The following is an 18,661-nucleotide window of genomic DNA, read 5'->3' on the forward strand; positions in this document are numbered from 1 at the left end:
CATATTTCCTACATTCCTGAGTGAGCAGTCACCCACATTTCCTACAGTTATGAGGGAGCAGTCACCCAGATTTCCTACAGTTCTGAGGGAGCAGTCACCCACATTTCTTACAGTACTGAGTTAGCAGTCACCCATATTTCCTACATTCCTGAGTGAGCAGTCACCCACATTTCCTACAGTTATGAGGGAGCAGTCACCCAGATTTCCTACAGTCCTAAGTGAGCAGTCACCCATATTTCCTACAGTCCTGAGTGAGCAGTCACCTACATTTCCTACAATCCTGAGTTAGCGGTCGGCCACATTTCCTACAGTCCTGAGTGAGGGGTCACCCACATTTCCTACAGTCCTGATTGAGCAGTCACCCACATTTCCTACATTACTGAGTGAGCGGTCACCCACATTTCCTAGTCCTGAGTGAGCGGTCACCCACATTTCCTACAGTCGTGAGTGAACAGTCACCCACATTACTTCAGTCCTGAGTGAGCGGTCACCTACATTTCCTACAGTCCTGAGTGAGTGGTCACCCACATCTCCTACAGTCCTGAGTGAGCAGTCACCCACATTTCCTACAGTCCTGAGTGAGCAGTCACCCACATTTCTTACAGTCCTGAGTTAGTAGTCACCCATATTTCCTACATTCCTGAGTGAGCAGTCACCAACATTTCCTACAGTCCTGAGTGAGCAGTCACCCACATTTCCTACAGTCCTGAGTGAGCAGTCACCCACATTTCCTACAGTTCTGAGGGATCAGTCACCCGTATTTCCTACAGTCCTGAGTGAGCAGTCACCCACATTTCCTACAGTCCTAAGTGAGCAGTCACCCATATTTCCTACAGTCCTGAGTGAGCAGTCACCCACATTTCCTACAGTCCTGAGGGAGCAGCCACCCAGATTTCCTACAACTAATAATAATGATAATAAATTTTATTTCTATAGCGCCAACATATTCCGCAGCACTTTACATTTCAGAGGGGACTTGTACAGACAATAGACATTACAGCATAACAATAATCACATAGATCATAACAGATACCAAGAGGAATGAGGGCCCTGCTCGCAAGCTTACAGTCTATGAGATTCCTACAGTCCTGAGTGAGTAGTCACCCACATTTCCTACAGTCGTGAGTGAGCAGTCACCCACATTTCCTACAGTCCAAATTCAGCGGTCACCCGCATTTCCTACAGTCCAAATTCAGCAGTCACCCACATTTCCTACAGTCTAAAGTGAGCGGTCAGCCACATTTCCTACAGTCGTGAGTGAGCAGTCACCCACATTTCCTACAGTCCAAATTCAGCAGTCACCCACATTTCCTACAGTCTAAAGTGAGCGGTCACCCACATTTCCTACAGTCCTGAGTGAGGGGTCACCCACATTTCCTACAGTCCTGATTGAGTAGTCACCCACATTTCCTACAGTACTGAGTGAGCGGTCACCCACATTTCCTAGTCCTGAGTGAGCGATCACCCACATTTCCTACAGTCGTGAGTGAACAGTCACCCACATTACTTCAGTCCTGAGTGAGCGGTCACCTACATTTCCTACAGTCCTGAGTGAGTGGTCACCCACATCTCCTACAGTCCTGAGTGAGCAATCACCCACATTTCTTACAGTCCTGAGTTAGCAGTCACCCATATTTCCTACATTCCTGAGTGAGCAGTCACCCACATTTCCTACAGTTCTGAGGGAGCAGTCACCCACATTTCCTACAGTCCTAAGTGAGCAGTCACCCATATTTCCTACAGTCCTGAGTGAGCAGTCACCCACATTTCCTACAGTCTAAAGTGAGCGGTCACCCACATTTCCTACAGTCCTGAGTGAGGGGTCACCCACATTTCCTACAGTCCTGATTGAGTAGTCACCCACATTTCCTACAGTACTGAGTGAGCGGTCACCCACATTTCCTAGTCCTGAGTGAGCGGTCACCCACATTTCCTACAGTCTAAAGTGAGCAGTCAGCCACATTTCCTACAGTCATGAGTGAGCAGTCACCCACATTTCCTACAGTCCAAATTCAGCAGTCACCCACATTTCCTACAGTCCAAATTCAGCAGTCACCCACATTTCCTACAGTCTAAAGTGAGCGGTCACCCACATTTCCTACAGTCCTGAGTGAGGGGTCACCCACATTTCCTACAGTAGTGAGTGAGCAGTCACCCACATTTCCTACAGTCCAAATTCAGCGGTCACCCGCATTTCCTACAGTCCAAATTCAGCAGCCACCCACATTTCCTACAGTCTAAAGTGAGCGGTCAGCCACATTTCCTACAGTCGTGAGTGAGCAGTCACCCACATTTCCTACAGTCCAAATTCAGCAGTCACCCACATTTCCTACAGTCTAAAGTGAGCGGTCACCCACATTTCCTACAGTCCTGAGTGAGGGGTCACCCACATTTCCTACAGTCCTGATTGAGTAGTCACCCACATTTCCTACAGTACTGAGTGAGCGGTCACCCACATTTCCTAGTCCTGAGTGAGCGGTCACCCACATTTCCTACAGTCGTGAGTGAACAGTCACCCACATTACTTCAGTCCTGAGTGAGCGGTCACCTACATTTCCTACAGTCCTGAGTGAGTGGTCACCCACATCTCCTACAGTCCTGAGTGAGCAGTCACCCACATTTCTTACAGTCCTGAGTTAGCAGTCACCCATATTTCCTACATTCCTGAGTGAGCAGTCACCCACATTTCCTACAGTTATGAGGGAGCAGTCACCCAGATTTCCTACAGTTCTGAGGGAGCAGTCACCCACATTTCCTACAGTCCTAAGTGAGCAGTCACCCATATTTCCTACAGTCCTGAGTGAGCAGTCACCTACATTTCCTACAATCCTGAGTTAGCGGTCGGCCACATTTCCTACAGTCCTGAGTGAGGGGTCACCCACATTTCCTACAGTCCTGATTGAGCAGTCACCCACATTTCCTACAGTACTGAGTGAGCGGTCACCCACATTTCCTAGTCCTGAGTGAGCGGTCACCCACATTTCCTACAGTCGTGAGTGAACAGTCACCCACATTACTTCAGTCCTGAGTGAGCGGTCACCTACATCTCCTACAGTCCTGAGTGAGCAGTCACCCACATTTCCTACAGTCCTGAGTGAGCAGTCACCCACATTTCTTACAGTCCTGAGTTAGCAGTCACCCATATTTCCTACATTCCTGAGTGAGCAGTCACCAACATTTCCTACAGTCCTGAGTGAGCAGTCACCCACATTTCCTACAGTCCTGAGTGAGCAGTCACCCACATTTCCTACAGTTCTGAGGGAGCAGTCACCCACATTTCCTACAGTTCTGAGGGAGCAGTCACCCACATTTCCTACAGTCCTAAGTGAGCAGTCACCCATATTTCCTACAGTCCTGAGTGAGCAGTCACCCACATTTCCTACAGTCCTAAGTGAGCAGTCACCCATATTTCCAACAGTCCTGAGTGAGGGGTCACCCACATTTCCTACAGTCCTGATTGAGCAGTCACCCACATTTCCTACAGTACTGAGTGAGCGGTCACCCACATTTCCTAGTCCTGAGTGAGCGGTCACCCACATTTCCTACAGTCGTGAGTGAACAGTCACCCACATTACTTCAGTCCTGAGTGAGCGGTCACCTACATTTCCTACAGTCCTGAGTGAGTGGTCACCCACATCTCCTACAGTTCTGAGTGAGCAGTCACCCACATTTCCTACAGTCCTGAGTGAGCAGTCACCCACATTACTTCAGTCCTGAGTGAGCGGTCACCTACATTTCCTACAGTCCTGAGTGAGTGGTCACCCACATCTCCTACAGTCCTGAGTGAGCAGTCACCCACATTTCCTACAGTCCTGAGTGAGCAGTCACCCACATTTCCTACAGTCCTGAGTGAGCAGTCACCCACATTTCTTACAGTCCTGAGTTAGCAGTCACCCATATTTCCTACATTCCTGAGTGAGCAGTCACCAACATTTCCTACAGTCCTGAGTGAGCAGTCACCCACATTTCCTACAGTCCTGAGTGAGCAGTCACCCACATTTCCTACAGTTCTGAGGGAGCAGTCACCCAGATTTCCTACAGTTCTGAGGGAGCAGTCACCCACATTTCCTACAGTCCTAAGTGAGCAGTCACCCATATTTCCTACAGTCCTAAGTGAGCAGTCACCCACATTTCCTACAGTCCTAAGTGAGCAGTCACCCATATTTCCTACAGTCCTGAGTGAGCAGTCACCCACATTTCCTACAGTCCTAAGTGAGCAGTCACCCATATTTCCTACAGTCCTGAGTGAGCAGTCACCTACATTTCCTACAATCCTGAGTTAGCGGTCGGCCACATTTCCTACAGTCCTGAGTGAGCAGTAACCCACATTTCTTACAGTCCTGAGTTAGCAGTCACCCACATTTTCTACATTCCTGAGTGAGCAGTCACCCACATTTCCTGCAGTCCTGAGGGAGCAGCCACACAGATTTCCTACAGTCCTGAGGGAGCAGCCACCCAGATTTCCTACTACTAATAATAATGATAATAAATTTTATTTCTATAGCGCCAACATATTCCGCAGCACTTTACATTTCAGAGGGGACTTGTACAGACAATAGACATTACAGCATAACAATAATCACATAGATCATAACAGATACCAAGAGGAATGAGGGCCCTGCTCGCAAGCTTACAGTCTATGAGATTCCTACAGTCCTGAGTGAGTAGTCACCCACATTTCCTACAGTCGTGAGTGAGCAGTCACCCACATTTCCTACAGTCCAAATTCAGCGGTCACCCGCATTTCCTACAGTCCAAATTCAGCAGTCACCCACATTTCCTACAGTCTAAAGTGAGCGGTCAGCCACATTTCCTACAGTCGTGAGTGAGCAGTCACCCACATTTCCTACAGTCCAAATTCAGCAGTCACCCACATTTCCTACAGTCTAAAGTGAGCGGTCAGCCACATTTCCTACAGTCGTGAGTGAGCAGTCACCCACATTTCCTACAGCCCAAATTCAGCAGTCACCCACATTTCCTACAGTCTAAAGTGAGCGGTCACCCACATTTCCTACAGTCCTGAGTGAGGGGTCACCCACATTTCCTACAGTCCTGATTGAGTAGTCACCCACATTTCCTACAGTACTGAGTGAGCGGTCACCCACATTTCCTAGTCCTGAGTGAGCGGTCACCCACATTTCCTACAGTCTAAAGTGAGCAGTCAGCCACATTTCCTACAGTCATGAGTGAGCAGTCAATCACATTTCCTACAGTCCAAATTCAGCAGTCACCCACATTTCCTACAGTCCAAATTCAGCAGTCACCCACATTTCCTACAGTCTAAAGTGAGCGGTCACCCACATTTCCTACAGTCCTGAGTGAGGGGTCACCCACATTTCCTACAGTAGTGAGTGAGCAGTCACCCACATTTCCTACAGTCCAAATTCAGCGGTCACCCGCATTTCCTACAGTCCAAATTCAGCAGCAACCCACATTTCCTACAGTCTAAAGTGAGCGGTCAGCCACATTTCCTACAGTCGTGAGTGAGCAGTCACCCACATTTCCTACAGTCCAAATTCAGCAGTCACCCACATTTCCTACAGTCTAAAGTGAGCGGTCACCCACATTTCCTACAGTCCTGAGTGAGGGGTCACCCACATTTCCTACAGTCCTGATTGAGTAGTCACCCACATTTCCTACAGTACTGAGTGAGCGGTCACCCACATTTCCTAGTCCTGAGTGAGCGGTCACCCACATTTCCTACAGTCGTGAGTGAACAGTCACCCACATTACTTCAGTCCTGAGTGAGCGGTCACCTACATTTCCTACAGTCCTGAGTGAGTGGTCACCCACATCTCCTACAGTCCTGAGTGAGCAGTCACCCACATTTCTTACAGTCCTGAGATAGCAGTCACCCATATTTCCTACATTCCTGAGTGAGCAGTCACCCACATTTCCTACAGTTATGAGGGAGCAGTCACCCAGATTTCCTACAGTTCTGAGGGAGCAGTCACCCACATTTCCTACAGTCCTAAGTGAGCAGTCACCCATATTTCCTACAGTCCTGAGTGAGCAGTCACCTACATTTCCTACAATCCTGAGTTAGCGGTCGGCCACATTTCCTACAGTCCTGAGTGAGGGGTCACCCACATTTCCTACAGTACTGAGTGAGCGGTCACCCACATTTCCTAGTCCTGAGTGAGCGGTCACCCACATTTCCTACAGTCGTGAGTGAACAGTCACCCACATTACTTCAGTCCTGAGTGAGCGGTCACCTACATCTCCTACAGTCCTGAGTGAGCAGTCACCCACATTTCCTACAGTCCTGAGTGAGCAGTCACCCACATTTCTTACAGTCCTGAGTTAGCAGTCACCCATATTTCCTACATTCCTGAGTGAGCAGTCACCAACATTTCCTACAGTCCTGAGTGAGCAGTCACCCACATTTCCTACAGTCCTGAGTGAGCAGTCACCCACATTTCCTACAGTTCTGAGGGAGCAGTCACCCAGATTTCCTACAGTTCTGAGGGAGCAGTCACCCACATTTCCTACAGTCCTAAGTGAGCAGTCACCCATATTTCCTACAGTCCTGAGTGAGCAGTCACCCACATTTCCTACAGTCCTAAGTGAGCAGTCACCCATATTTCCAACAGTCCTGAGTGAGGGGTCACCCACATTTCCTACAGTCCTGATTGAGCAGTCACCCACATTTCCTACAGTCCTGATTGAGCAGTCACCCACATTTCCTACAGTACTGAGTGAGCGGTCACCCACATTTCCTAGTCCTGAGTGAGGGGTCACCCACATTTCCTACAGTCCTGATTGAGTAGTCACCCACATTTCCTACAGTACTGAGTGAGCGGTCACCCACATTTCCTAGTCCTGAGTGAGCGGTCACCCACATTTCCTACAGTCGTGAGTGAACAGTCACCCACATTACTTCAGTCCTGAGTGAGCGGTCACCTACATTTCCTACAGTCCTGAGTGAGTGGTCACCCACATCTCCTACAGTCCTGAGTGAGCAGTCACCCACATTTCCTACAGTCCTGAGTGAGCAGTCACCCACATTACTTCAGTCCTGAGTGAGCGGTCACCTACATTTCCTACAGTCCTGAGTGAGTGGTCACCCACATCTCCTACAGTCCTGAGTGAGCAGTCACCCACATTTCCTACAGTCCTGAGTGAGCAGTCACCCACATTTCTTACAGTCCTGAGTTAGCAGTCACCCATATTTCCTACATTCCTGAGTGAGCAGTCACCAACATTTCCTACAGTCCTGAGTGAGCAGTCACCCACATTTCCTACAGTCCTGAGTGAGCAGTCACCCACATTTCCTACAGTTCTGAGGGAGCAGTCACCCAGATTTCCTACAGTTCTGAGGGAGCAGTCACCCACATTTCCTACAGTCCTAAGTGAGCAGTCACCCATATTTCCTACAGTCCTAAGTGAGCAGTCACCCACATTTCCTACAGTCCTAAGTGAGCAGTCACCCATATTTCCTACAGTCCTGAGTGAGCAGTCACCCACATTTCCTACAGTCCTAAGTGAGCAGTCACCCACATTTCCTACAGTCCTAAGTGAGCAGTCACCCATATTTCCTACAGTCCTGAGTGAGCAGTCACCTACATTTCCTACAATCCTGAGTTAGCGGTCGGCCACATTTCCTACAGTCCTGAGTGAGCAGTCACCCACATTTCTTACAGTCCTGAGTTAGCAGTCACCCACATTTTCTACATTCCTGAGTGAGCAGTCACCCACATTTCCTGCAGTCCTGAGGGAGCAGCCACACAGATTTCCTACAGTCCTGAGGGAGCAGCCACCCAGATTTCCTACTACTAATAATAATGATAATAAATTTTATTTCTATAGCGCCAACATATTCCGCAGCACTATACATTTCAGAGGGGACTTGTACAGACAATAGACATTACAGCATAACAATAATCACATAGATCATAACAGATACCAAGAGGAATGAGGGCCCTGCTCGCAAGCTTACAGTCTATGAGATTCCTACAGTCCTGAGTGAGTAGTCACCCACATTTCCTACAGTCGTGAGTGAGCAGTCACCCACATTTCCTACAGTCCAAATTCAGCGGTCACCCGCATTTCCTACAGTCCAAATTCAGCAGTCACCCACATTTCCTACAGTCTAAAGTGAGCGGTCAGCCACATTTCCTACAGTCGTGAGTGAGCAGTCACCCATATTTCCTACAGTCCAAATTCAGCAGTCACCCACATTTCCTACAGTCCAAATTCAGCAGTCACCCACATTTCCTACAGTCTAAAGTGAGGGGTCACCCACATTTCCTACAGTCCTGAGTGAGGGGTCACCCACATTTCCTACAGTCCTGAGTGAGGGGTCACCCACATTTCCTACAGTCCTGATTGAGTAGTCACCCACATTTCCTAAAGTACTGAGTGAGCGGTCACCCACATTTCCTAGTCCTGAGTGAGCGGTCACCCACATTTCCTACAGTCTAAAGTGAGCAGTCAGCCACATTTCCTACAGTCGTGAGTGAGCAGTCACCCACATTTCCTACAGTCCAAATTCAGCAGTCACCCACATTTCCTACAGTCCAAATTCAGCAGTCACCCACATTTCCTACAGTCTAAAGTGAGCGGTCACCCACATTTCCTACAGTCCTGAGTGAGGGGTCACCCACATTTCCTACAGTCCAAATTCAGCAGTCACCCACATTTCCTACAGTCTAAAGTGAGCGGTCAGCCACATTTCCTACAGTCGTGAGTGAGGGGTCACCCACATTTCCTACAGTCCAAATTCAGCAGTCACCCACATTTCCTACAGTCCAAATTCAGCAGTCACCCACATTTCCTACAGTCTAAAGTGAGCGGTCACCCACATTTCCTACAGTCCTGAGTGAGGGGTCACCCACATTTCCTACAGTCCAAATTCAGCAGTCACCCACATTTCCTACAGTCCAAATTCAGCAGTCACCCACATTTCCTACAGTCCTGAGTGAGGGGTCACCCACATTTCCTACAGTCGTGAGTGAGCAGTCACCCGCATTTCCTACAGTCCAAATTCAGCAGTCACCCACATTTCCTACAGTCTAAAGTGAGCGGTCAGCCACATTTCCTACAGTCGTGAGTGAGCAGTCACCCACATTTCCTACAGTCCAAATTCAGCGGTCACCCACATTTCCTACAGTCCTGAGTGAGGGGTCACCCACATTTCCTACAGTCCTGAGTGAGGGGTCACCCACATTTCCTACAGTCCAAATTCAGCAGTCACCCACATTTCCTACAGTCTAAAGTGAGCGGTCAGCCACATTTCCTACAGTCGTGAGTGAGCAGTCACCCACATTTCCTACAGTCCAAATTCAGCGGTCACCCACATTTCCTACAGTCCTGAGTGAGGGGTCACCCACATTTCCTACAGTCCTGAGTGAGGGGTCACCCACATTTCCTACAGTCCTGAGTGAGGGGTCACCCACATTTCCTACAGTCCTGAGTGAGGGGTCACCCACATTTCCTACAGTCCAAAGTCAGCAGTCACCCACATTTCCTACAGTCTAAAGTGAGGGGTCACCCACATTTCCTACAGTCCTGAGTGAGGGGTCACCCACATTTCCTACAGTCCAAATTCAGCAGTCACCCACATTTCCTACAGTCCAAATTCAGCAGTCACCCACATTTCCTACAGTCTAAAGTGAGCGGTCACCCACATTTCCTACAGTCCTGAGTGAGGGGTCACCCACATTTCCTACAGTACTGAGTGAGCGGTCACCCACATTTCCTAATCCTGAGTGAGCGGTCACCCACATTTCCTACAGTCTAAAGTGAGCAGTCAGCCACATTTCCTACAGTCGTGAGTGAGCAGTCACCCACATTTCCTACAGTCCAAATTCAGCAGTCACCCACATTTCCTACAGTCCAAATTCAGCAGTCACCCACATTTCCTACAGTCTAAAGTGAGCGGTCACCCACATTTCCTACAGTGTAAAGTGAGCGGTCAGCCACATTTCCTACAGTCGTGAGTGAGCAGTCACCCACATTTCCTACAGTCCAAATTCAGCGGTCACCCACATTTCCTACAGTCCTGAGTGAGGGGTCACCCACATTTCCTACAGTCCTGAGTGAGGGGTCACCCACATTTCCTACAGTCCTGAGTGAGCGGTCACCCACATTTCCTAGTCCTGAGTGAGCGGTCACCCACATTTCCTACAGTTGTGAGTGAACAGTTACCCACATTACTTCAGTCCTGAGTGAGCGGTCACCTACATTTCCTACAGTCCTGAGTGAGTGGTCACCCACATCTCCTACAGTCCTGAGTGAGCAGTCACCCACATTTCTTACAGTCCTGAGTGAGCAGTCACCCATATTTCCTACATTCCTGAGTGAGCAGTCACCCACATTTCCTACAGTTATGAGGGAGCAGTCACCCAGATTTCCTACAGTTCTGAGGGAGCAGTCACCCACATTTCCTACAGTCCTAAGTGAGCAGTCACCCATATTTCCTACAGTCCTGAGTGAGCAGTCACCTACATTTCCTACAATCCTGAGTTAGCGGTCGGCCACATTTCCTACAGTCTTGAGTGAGGGGTCACCCACATTTTCTACAGTCCTGATTGAGCAGTCACCCACATTTCCTACAGTACTGAGTGAGCGGTCACCCACATTTCCTAGTCCTGAGTGAGCGGTCACCCACATTTCCTACAGTCGTGAGTGAAGAGTCACACACATTACTTCAGTCCTGAGTGAGCGGTCACCTACATCTCCTACAGTCCTGAGTGAGCAGTCACCCACATTTCCTACAGTCCTGAGTGAGCAGTCACCCACATTTCTTACAGTCCTGAGTTAGCAGTCACCCATATTTCCTACATTCCTGAGTGAGCAGTCACCAACATTTCCTACAGTCCTGAGTGAGCAGTCACCCACATTTCCTACAGTCCTGAGTGAGCAGTCACCCACATTTCCTACAGTTCTGAGGGAGCAGTCACCCACATTTCCTACAGTTCTGAGGGAGCAGTCACCCACATTTCCTACAGTCCTGAGTGAGCAGTCACCCACATTTCCTACAGTCCTAAGTGAGCAGTCACCCATATTTCCTACAGTCCTGAGTGAGCAGTCACCTACATTTCCTACAATCCTGAGTTAGCGGTCGGCCACATTTCCTACAGTCCTGAGTGAGCAGTCACCCACATTTCTTACAGTCCTGAGTTAGCAGTCACCCACATTTTCTACATTCCTGAGTGAGCAGTCACCCACATTTCCTACAGTCCTGAGGGAGCAGCTACCCAGATTTCCTACAGTCCTGAGGGAGCAGCCACCCAGATTTCCTACTACTAATAATAATGATAATAAATTTTATTTCTATAGCTCCAACATATTCCGCAGCACTTTACATTTCAGAGGGGACTTGTACAGACAATAGACATTACAGCATAACAATAATCACATAGATCATAACAGATACCAAGAGGAATGAGGGCCCTGCTTGCAAGCTTACAGTCTATGAGATTCCTACAGTCCTGAGTGAGTAGTTACCCACATTTCCTACAGTCCTGAGTGAGCAGTCACCCACATTTCCTACAGTCCAGAGTGAGCAGTCACCCACATTTCCTACAGTCCAGAGTGAGCAGTCACCCACATTTCCTACAGTCCTGAGAGAGCAGTCACCTACATTTCCTACAGTCAAGAGTGAGCGGTCATCCACATTTCCTATAGTGGGCTCAACCCATCCAGGCATTACAGGAATGGTCATTCATATAAATGGCTGCCAAATATGCTACAGTTCTTTTACAGAAGCACAGATTACTGGCGGTATATAAACCAGACCGGTGAAAATCAGCATTTCCTCGCTGTTAATGCTATTCTGTCTCGTTACCATTAAAACTGAGAAAAATATGTATAAAAAAAACTTCCCTGTATATCTCAGGAGCTCAGTAAAGTCTCCCACCTTCTCTTTACAGACCTGTAAGACAACTAGCTGCAGCAGGAACCTCCCCCCTCTGCGCTTTTTGCAGAAGGACAAAAGACTGCTAAGCCGTACCCCTCTGAAAAGGAGGCAGTCCCACCAGATCAAGTTTAACTTCCATGTTTTCAATTAAATAGCGCTGACCAGACAGCACGAAAGTGAAATCCAGTCCTGCAAATACACATTCACATCTCCTCCACTTGCTTCACAAACGCTTCTTTGAAATGTTTGGATCAGGTATGAATTACCGTACTAACATAACACAGTGGATTAAATGGTTTTATATCCACGCTTCAGTAACATTTGGATCTGTCTGGCAGCCAGGGGAAGATCAAGACATGTGGGTATACGTGGGTGGTAGCTGATGAGAGCCTCACCATATGCTTCTCTGGCTCTCACAAACCCACTGTTTGCATGTGCGGCTAAATATAACGGGCACAGTGGTTTTTAATTTCACAAGAGCTCAGATATCAGCATTTCACACCGTTATTAACTGTTATGGAAGTATTATGACTGCAAAATGGAAATTTGTGTTTTTTGTTTTTTTTTCGTGAATGCAAAGTAGTCTGCCAGTCCACTTCTTGCACAAGAGAATTCACAATAACTTATAAAGAAGAACTGCTAACTGATGATGAGTGGTTTTATAAATGGCTGCATTAACAAGAAAGGAAATGCACAATTATCAGGACTCATTGAGACGTCCATTCACACACGTGGCCCTCAAAAAAATCGAAAACAAAAAAAGAGAGATGTCTTTTCTTTTATAGGAGCCACAAAAACACATGCTGGCTGTTCTTAACATTCTAGTGAGTAGATGTTTTGCAATTTTTTTTAAACATATGAGAAATTTACTGATGAAACACTGCTTTTAAAAACTAATGCACTGACCAAATGCTGATAAGAATCTGATCCAAAACTCTGATGAAAGTCAGTCCATTTTTCATGCGTATGAGAAACATCAATGAAGTCTGAATAAGGCCTTAGTGGTGATAATTGGCAGTCACATGATGGACAGCTCAGGAGAAAACTGGAACCGAAGTGCTGGAAGCGAGTATTGGTTATTTTATTAGTTTACAACATTTCTTGGCTGTTTGAAAAAAAAATAAAAAAATATTTGTATAAAAGGTAAAGGTTCTTAAAAGTAAAGGTCCAGGACTACTTTTTTTTATTTTTACTATGGGCATAAAAACTAACAGGCAGGTGCCAATGAAGGCAACTACCTGCCTGTACTATGAGGCGCCAGCTCAGAGCGGTCACTGATCGCTCTTGCCAGCGATTGAGCTGCTTCATGTTGACAGAGTAGCAACTTTCCTGCTCTGTTGACAGGGCGTGACTCCTGAGGTCATGCTGATTGATAGCCGGCTTCCAGCAGTTAGGCAGGAGCAGAGTTGAAGAGAAGCCACTGCCCTGACGACGTAATGTTAACGGAAGCCAATGAATCGCTGGCAGAGGTAGTCAGTGTCGGCAGACATTGCCACTGAGCACAACAGGAAGGTAGTTATCAATGACCTGCCATTTAGTTCTTAGGCCCATAGCAAAAAAAAAATTAAGTAGTCCTGAATAACCCCTTTAAGGGTGTATTCATCTGGAGTCTTTTTGCTGACTTTTTTTTAGTGGACACTAGAGAAAATCATCAAAAACCTGGAGTTTCCACAAAAAAAAAAAAAAAAAAAAATCGGCAAAAAAAAAAACTCCACGTGAACACACTGTTAAGGGATTTGTCGCAATTAGAAAATTGAATTCTCAAATACTCTTTGAAATCAGATAAATCATTCAAAACGATCATCAATTAGCCAGATATTATTTACAAAAAAAAGTCTGTCCATGGAGGAGCCAGGAAAACATGCACTACACAGAAAAATCATTGATTTCACCATGCAATACCCACTTCCCCCTGCGGCTGTGCTGCAGCAGAAATAAACACTTGTTATCGAGCTCCCCTGCAGATAACAACTAATCACTCATACTCGTGATCAAGTTATTTTGGGGGAAGCAAATCTAAGATCGCCCAAGGCATACAACATTTCTCCTATGGTAAACATCAAAGATCTGGTAGCGGTGAATATAACAAGTACGCTCTTAATTCAATGTCCTCAGCTAGTAAAAATGTCTACTCTTTGGTGGCCCTTTAACAAGCAAACATTACTTTCTCAGGGTTTTATTTTAGGCTAAATTTGCTAATTCAGATGCCCCGACTGTGCTTGCAATGAAAACTATTTTCCAATTGAAAGGCATTTTATGAAAGCCCCTGCGGGTGTGAGTGTAACTTCTCAGCCCCCGCCGATGACACACAGCTGCAGTAGGGAGCGCGGGTTCTCTGCTCCGAACCTTCAACATTAAAAATCACAAAGCCTGCAGATCTGATTTTGCTGACTTGTGAAAGATGAGAAGAGCTTTGCCTCCGTGAGCGTGGGCACTCAGGGCGCTCTCTATTTTTTGTAGAACTCCATTTAAATATGGTCTTACAAAGTTTCTTTGCTCGCCCAGATACAACCCAGAGGGAAAGGGTTTATTCTGTGAAATGCACCGGTGTATCGAGAGATATTGAAAAGCTTATAGATACTAAAGTGCACATTTCTGTCATTATATATGTGGAAAAAAAAATAATGGATATGGTTGTCAAAATTTTCTAATATTTTTTTTCTCCAAGTGCATCCAAAGGACTCTAGTAACTAGCTCATCACAGGCTGGTACTCATCCTCCATGAGTGCATTACTGGGGTCCTGGTCCTGGTGACCATCATTAATTTTTCTCTAAAATAGAAAAAAAGTTTCTGCAGCTGCTGGATGAGAACTAGTATGCCAGCTATTACCACTACTACATCATATATTCAGCATGTCTGTCATTTACTTAGCAGCTTGCTAGTTTCACTACAAGCAGTGTTTCATCAGCAGGAGAGTATCACTACAGGACTAGAGGTCACGTGCCAAGCAGTCCAGCTAATCTGTATACCCGACCACTTAGCAGCTTGATGAAAAAGTTCAAAGTACAGAGGGAGCTGTCTATCATTACTTTCAGCGGGGTTATACAGAGCTCAGCATTCAGAGAACTGCTAGATCTGCAGCAGAGAAAACTGTGATTCTATCAGGACTGCACCCAGCAGCCCAGTAAGTTATACATTGCTGGAATCAGAGTCTCTGCCCCTACATCATGCTGCTCTCAATTACATGCAAAAACCTGCTGACATTTTCACTTTAAGGCCGGGGTCACACTAACCTGCGCAAAATACGGTCAGTATTTTACAGGCGTAATACGGATGAATGGCCCCTAAACAGTGCTCCGTATGTCATCCGTAATCAAGGTGTGGTCGCGTATTTTGCGCATGTCAGCATCCGTATGTAATCCGTATGGCGAGATTTTCTCGCAGGCTTGCAAAATGGACATATAATGGAGCCCTATGACAGTTTTAATAAAGAAATGAAAGAATAGATATAGACACATAGAATGCGTGTATATATATATATATATATATATATGTGTATTCTATGTGTCTATATCTATTCTTTCGTTTCTTTATTAAACCTGTCAGTGTGAGTTTACTGTATCGCGCACTGAATTGCCGGCTTTTCTAAAAGACACGGGGTGCGTATTTCTCGCAGGTCACATGTGTGGTCTGTGTGTAATCCGTATTTTTTGCGCACCCATAGACTTGCATTGGCGTACTACGGCCGTAGTACGCTGACAATCGCAGCATGCTGCGATTGGCACGGAGCGTAGAATACGGATGAGAAATATACGGCTGGTGCGAGTGACCCCATAGAGAATCATTGGTCCATGTGTAATGCGTGCTTTTAGCGCCGCTCACTCGGCCGTATTCCTCTCTAGTGTGACCCCGGCCTAACTGCTCATTCTTAGTAATCAAATTACTCGACTTTATCCTCCATTTATCTTCATTCTATATCCAACATTTACTAAGTTTTAGGACCACACATGCGCTGTTGTCCTATCCACAGAGACCCCCCCCCCGTCATAACGTTTTGCAATAATACACCCTTGCATAATCTCTTCCCACCTGAGCAATTTTTAATTTTTGCGCCTTCATTTTTTTTCCCTTATTCCAAGAGCCATAACTTATTTATTTCTCCATTGACGTAGACTTACGAGGGCTTATCTTTTGCAGGATGACTTGTGGTTTTGAATGACACTATTAATTTTACCATATAACGTATTGAAAAAAAAAAATCCAATGTGGGGTAAAATGGTAAATAAAAAATTAAAGCAATTCATCCATTGGTTCTTTTTTTTTGGGGGGGGGTTGGCTTTCATAGTGTGGTAAAAATGAGCTGGCGAAATGATTCTTTAGGTCAGTACAATTACGGTGACACTAAACATATAGGGTTTTAGTTTATATTAGTTAAAAATAATTCAGAAGAAAAAAAATTTGGCTTTGTGTCGCCATATTCTACTTTTTTATTTTACATCGATGAAGCTGTGTGAAGGCCTGCTTTTACGTGCAGAGATGTTGTTTTTATTTATATTATTTTGAGTTATATATTATGCTTTGATCATTTTTTATTAGATTTTTTTAGATGGATGGGGTGTGAAGGGAAGTGTAACGAATGGAGAATAACAAGTCTATATTTGCAATTTTCTTATTTCCGGCATTTACCGTATGGGTTAAATAAACTTAGATTTTGAAAGATTGGACTTCTAACTTGACAATATCAAACATGTTTATTTAATTAGGAAAAGGAGGATGATTTAAACTTTTAATTTGTTATTTTTTATTTAAATTTATACTTTACTCTTTGGTTCCCTATGGAGTGTTCAACCTACCATTGCTTGATCAATTGTATTATAACCTGCAATTCTTTGAGTGGTTCAGTATACAGTTGACTTACTGATCCCTTCCTAGGAGCACCAAGATGGTGGCGATGTTAGCCTGCAGACACCGAGTGGGCACCAGAACTATTGCACCTTACATTCGTTCCATTCAAATGCCACTGTTGGAGACTGACTAAGGCATTTAAATGGTTAAACAGCATCAATCAGCGCTAGCTCTGGTTGCTTCTGTAAGGCTAGTTTCACACTAGCGTTCTCGGGCACAGCACAGGGCCGCCGCTTATCTCCGCCCCCGGCCGCGCCCACTCCGGTCAGCTCCTCCTAGGATCGCATGACGCTGCATACGATCAGCGTACCGTATATTTATCGTTGGGTACGCTGACTGTGCACTGGCCGTGCGCTGGTCTGATTTTGCTGGCGCTGCGCCCTTTTGGGGCTGCGCCTAGCGCACAAAAACGTGCTGTGCTGCATTTTCGTGCGCAGCAAAATCAGACCAGCGCACGGTCAGCGTACCCAACGCTAAATATACGGTACGCTGATCGCATGCAGCGTCATGCGATCCTAGGAGGAGCTGACCGGAGAGGGCACGGCCGGGGGCGGAGATAAGCGGCGGCCCTGTGCTGTGCCCGAGAACGCTAGTGTTGACGGGTTGCATTAACGCAACTGTCATATTGTGACCGCGTTTAGCGATCACGCTAGCGCAGCTTCCCTATCTGCGCTAGCAGTGACGGACCCTCGGACGTGGTCTGCAGCGTCACAGAATGACGGCACATCGCTAACACATGCCGATTATATGGCATGCGTTAGCTATGCGCTTGTCTATAGAAGTCTATGGGTGCGTTAACGCATCCGTTATATAGTATTAATGCCGCTATGTAACAGATGCATTAAACGTACACCATTAACGCAATGTGGACCCAGCCTTAGTGGCATGTGCTGGATGTATAAACACAGTCACCATCTGCTGAGTACGGAATGGGTTCAACTTCTGAGCTTGCTCAGTACACACATTGGAAGGGGTTAAGGTGGCCATACGAAAAACATCAGTATAATAAATGGTACATAGCAATAGGGGGTCCTGTTACCAATTCTGTATTGGAGTCCGAATGCCAACTAGGCCCATTTCCTAAAAAAATTGTTGCATAAATCAGCTAAGCATCATAGGAAAATATTAGATAAAGCTACTGCATTCCCTTACCTGTACATGCACATAGCCTCTTTTGCAGAATCAAAGCACCTACAAAGCCTCCATTGCCATTTCATATGTTTAAAGCCCCTACGAGTCCAAAACAGAGGCATCCTGCAGACAACCGCATTGGGTGAAGCATTGGCGGCATATGCTGCATTTGAAATTCCAAGTTCCGCCTATGGAAGTTGGATTGAATAGCAGAACGCCTTCCAGTGAGATCATATCTGCAGGTCAGGACAATTACCTCCTTTCTACATCTATAATTTGCTGGAGGGAGAGGTGCCACTAGCAGGTGTGTCGCCCAAACTGTTTCGAGCACACAATGTATAGTATTGTGGCACTGTAGTGTATTGCATAGCGAGGATCTGGTAAACGTAGATTCAAGGTCCCCTAAAACAATGAATAAAAAATCTAAATAAACATAATACCGTATATAAAAACTTCAAAATTTAAAACACCTAACGTTACTTACCCTCAACGTAAATAGCAAAATGTAAAAAAAAAAATAAGGCAACATAATTGGTAATGCACCTGTGCAACTGCCTGTGCTAATTAAAAATAAAAAATATTTATCCAATAAGGTGAGCGCCAAAAACAAACAAAAAAAATTGCTGCAATCATACTGATGCAGAGAGAGATGTTACGTCAATTTTATTGCACATTGAATGCCATAAAAACAACCTCACGAATAAAAAACAATAGTGGGATTAAGTTTTTTTTTCACCTTTGTACAAGTTTATTTTTTTTTTATTTTGAATTATTATTATATTACGGTATATGGAGAAATAAAAAATATAAAAGTTGTAGCT

General features: G+C 45.9%; 1 protein-coding gene across 2 annotated transcripts in view; it reads right to left on the bottom strand.

Annotated features, from left to right (window-relative positions):
• The window catches only part of GPSM1 (G protein signaling modulator 1), a 317,946-nt gene that overhangs the window by 251,172 nt on the left and 48,113 nt on the right, over nucleotides 1–18,661 (bottom strand). The window contains exon 1 of one of the 2 annotated variants that reach the window (XM_073541040.1): nucleotides 17,862–18,043. The exons of the other annotated variant lie outside the window; for it this stretch is intronic. Coding sequence (XP_073397141.1) covers nucleotides 17,862–17,962 — 101 coding nt within the window. The 5' untranslated portion in view covers nucleotides 17,963–18,043. Of the gene's footprint in view, nucleotides 1–17,861; nucleotides 18,044–18,661 lie in introns of those variants that run through there. 2 annotated transcript variants of the gene reach the window in all.

This window comes from Dendrobates tinctorius, unplaced genomic scaffold (genome assembly GCF_039654945.1).
Source record: "Dendrobates tinctorius isolate UK_male_01 unplaced genomic scaffold, ASM3965494v1 ptg000120l, whole genome shotgun sequence".
NCBI classification, from domain to species: domain Eukaryota; kingdom Metazoa; phylum Chordata; class Amphibia; order Anura; family Dendrobatidae; genus Dendrobates; species Dendrobates tinctorius.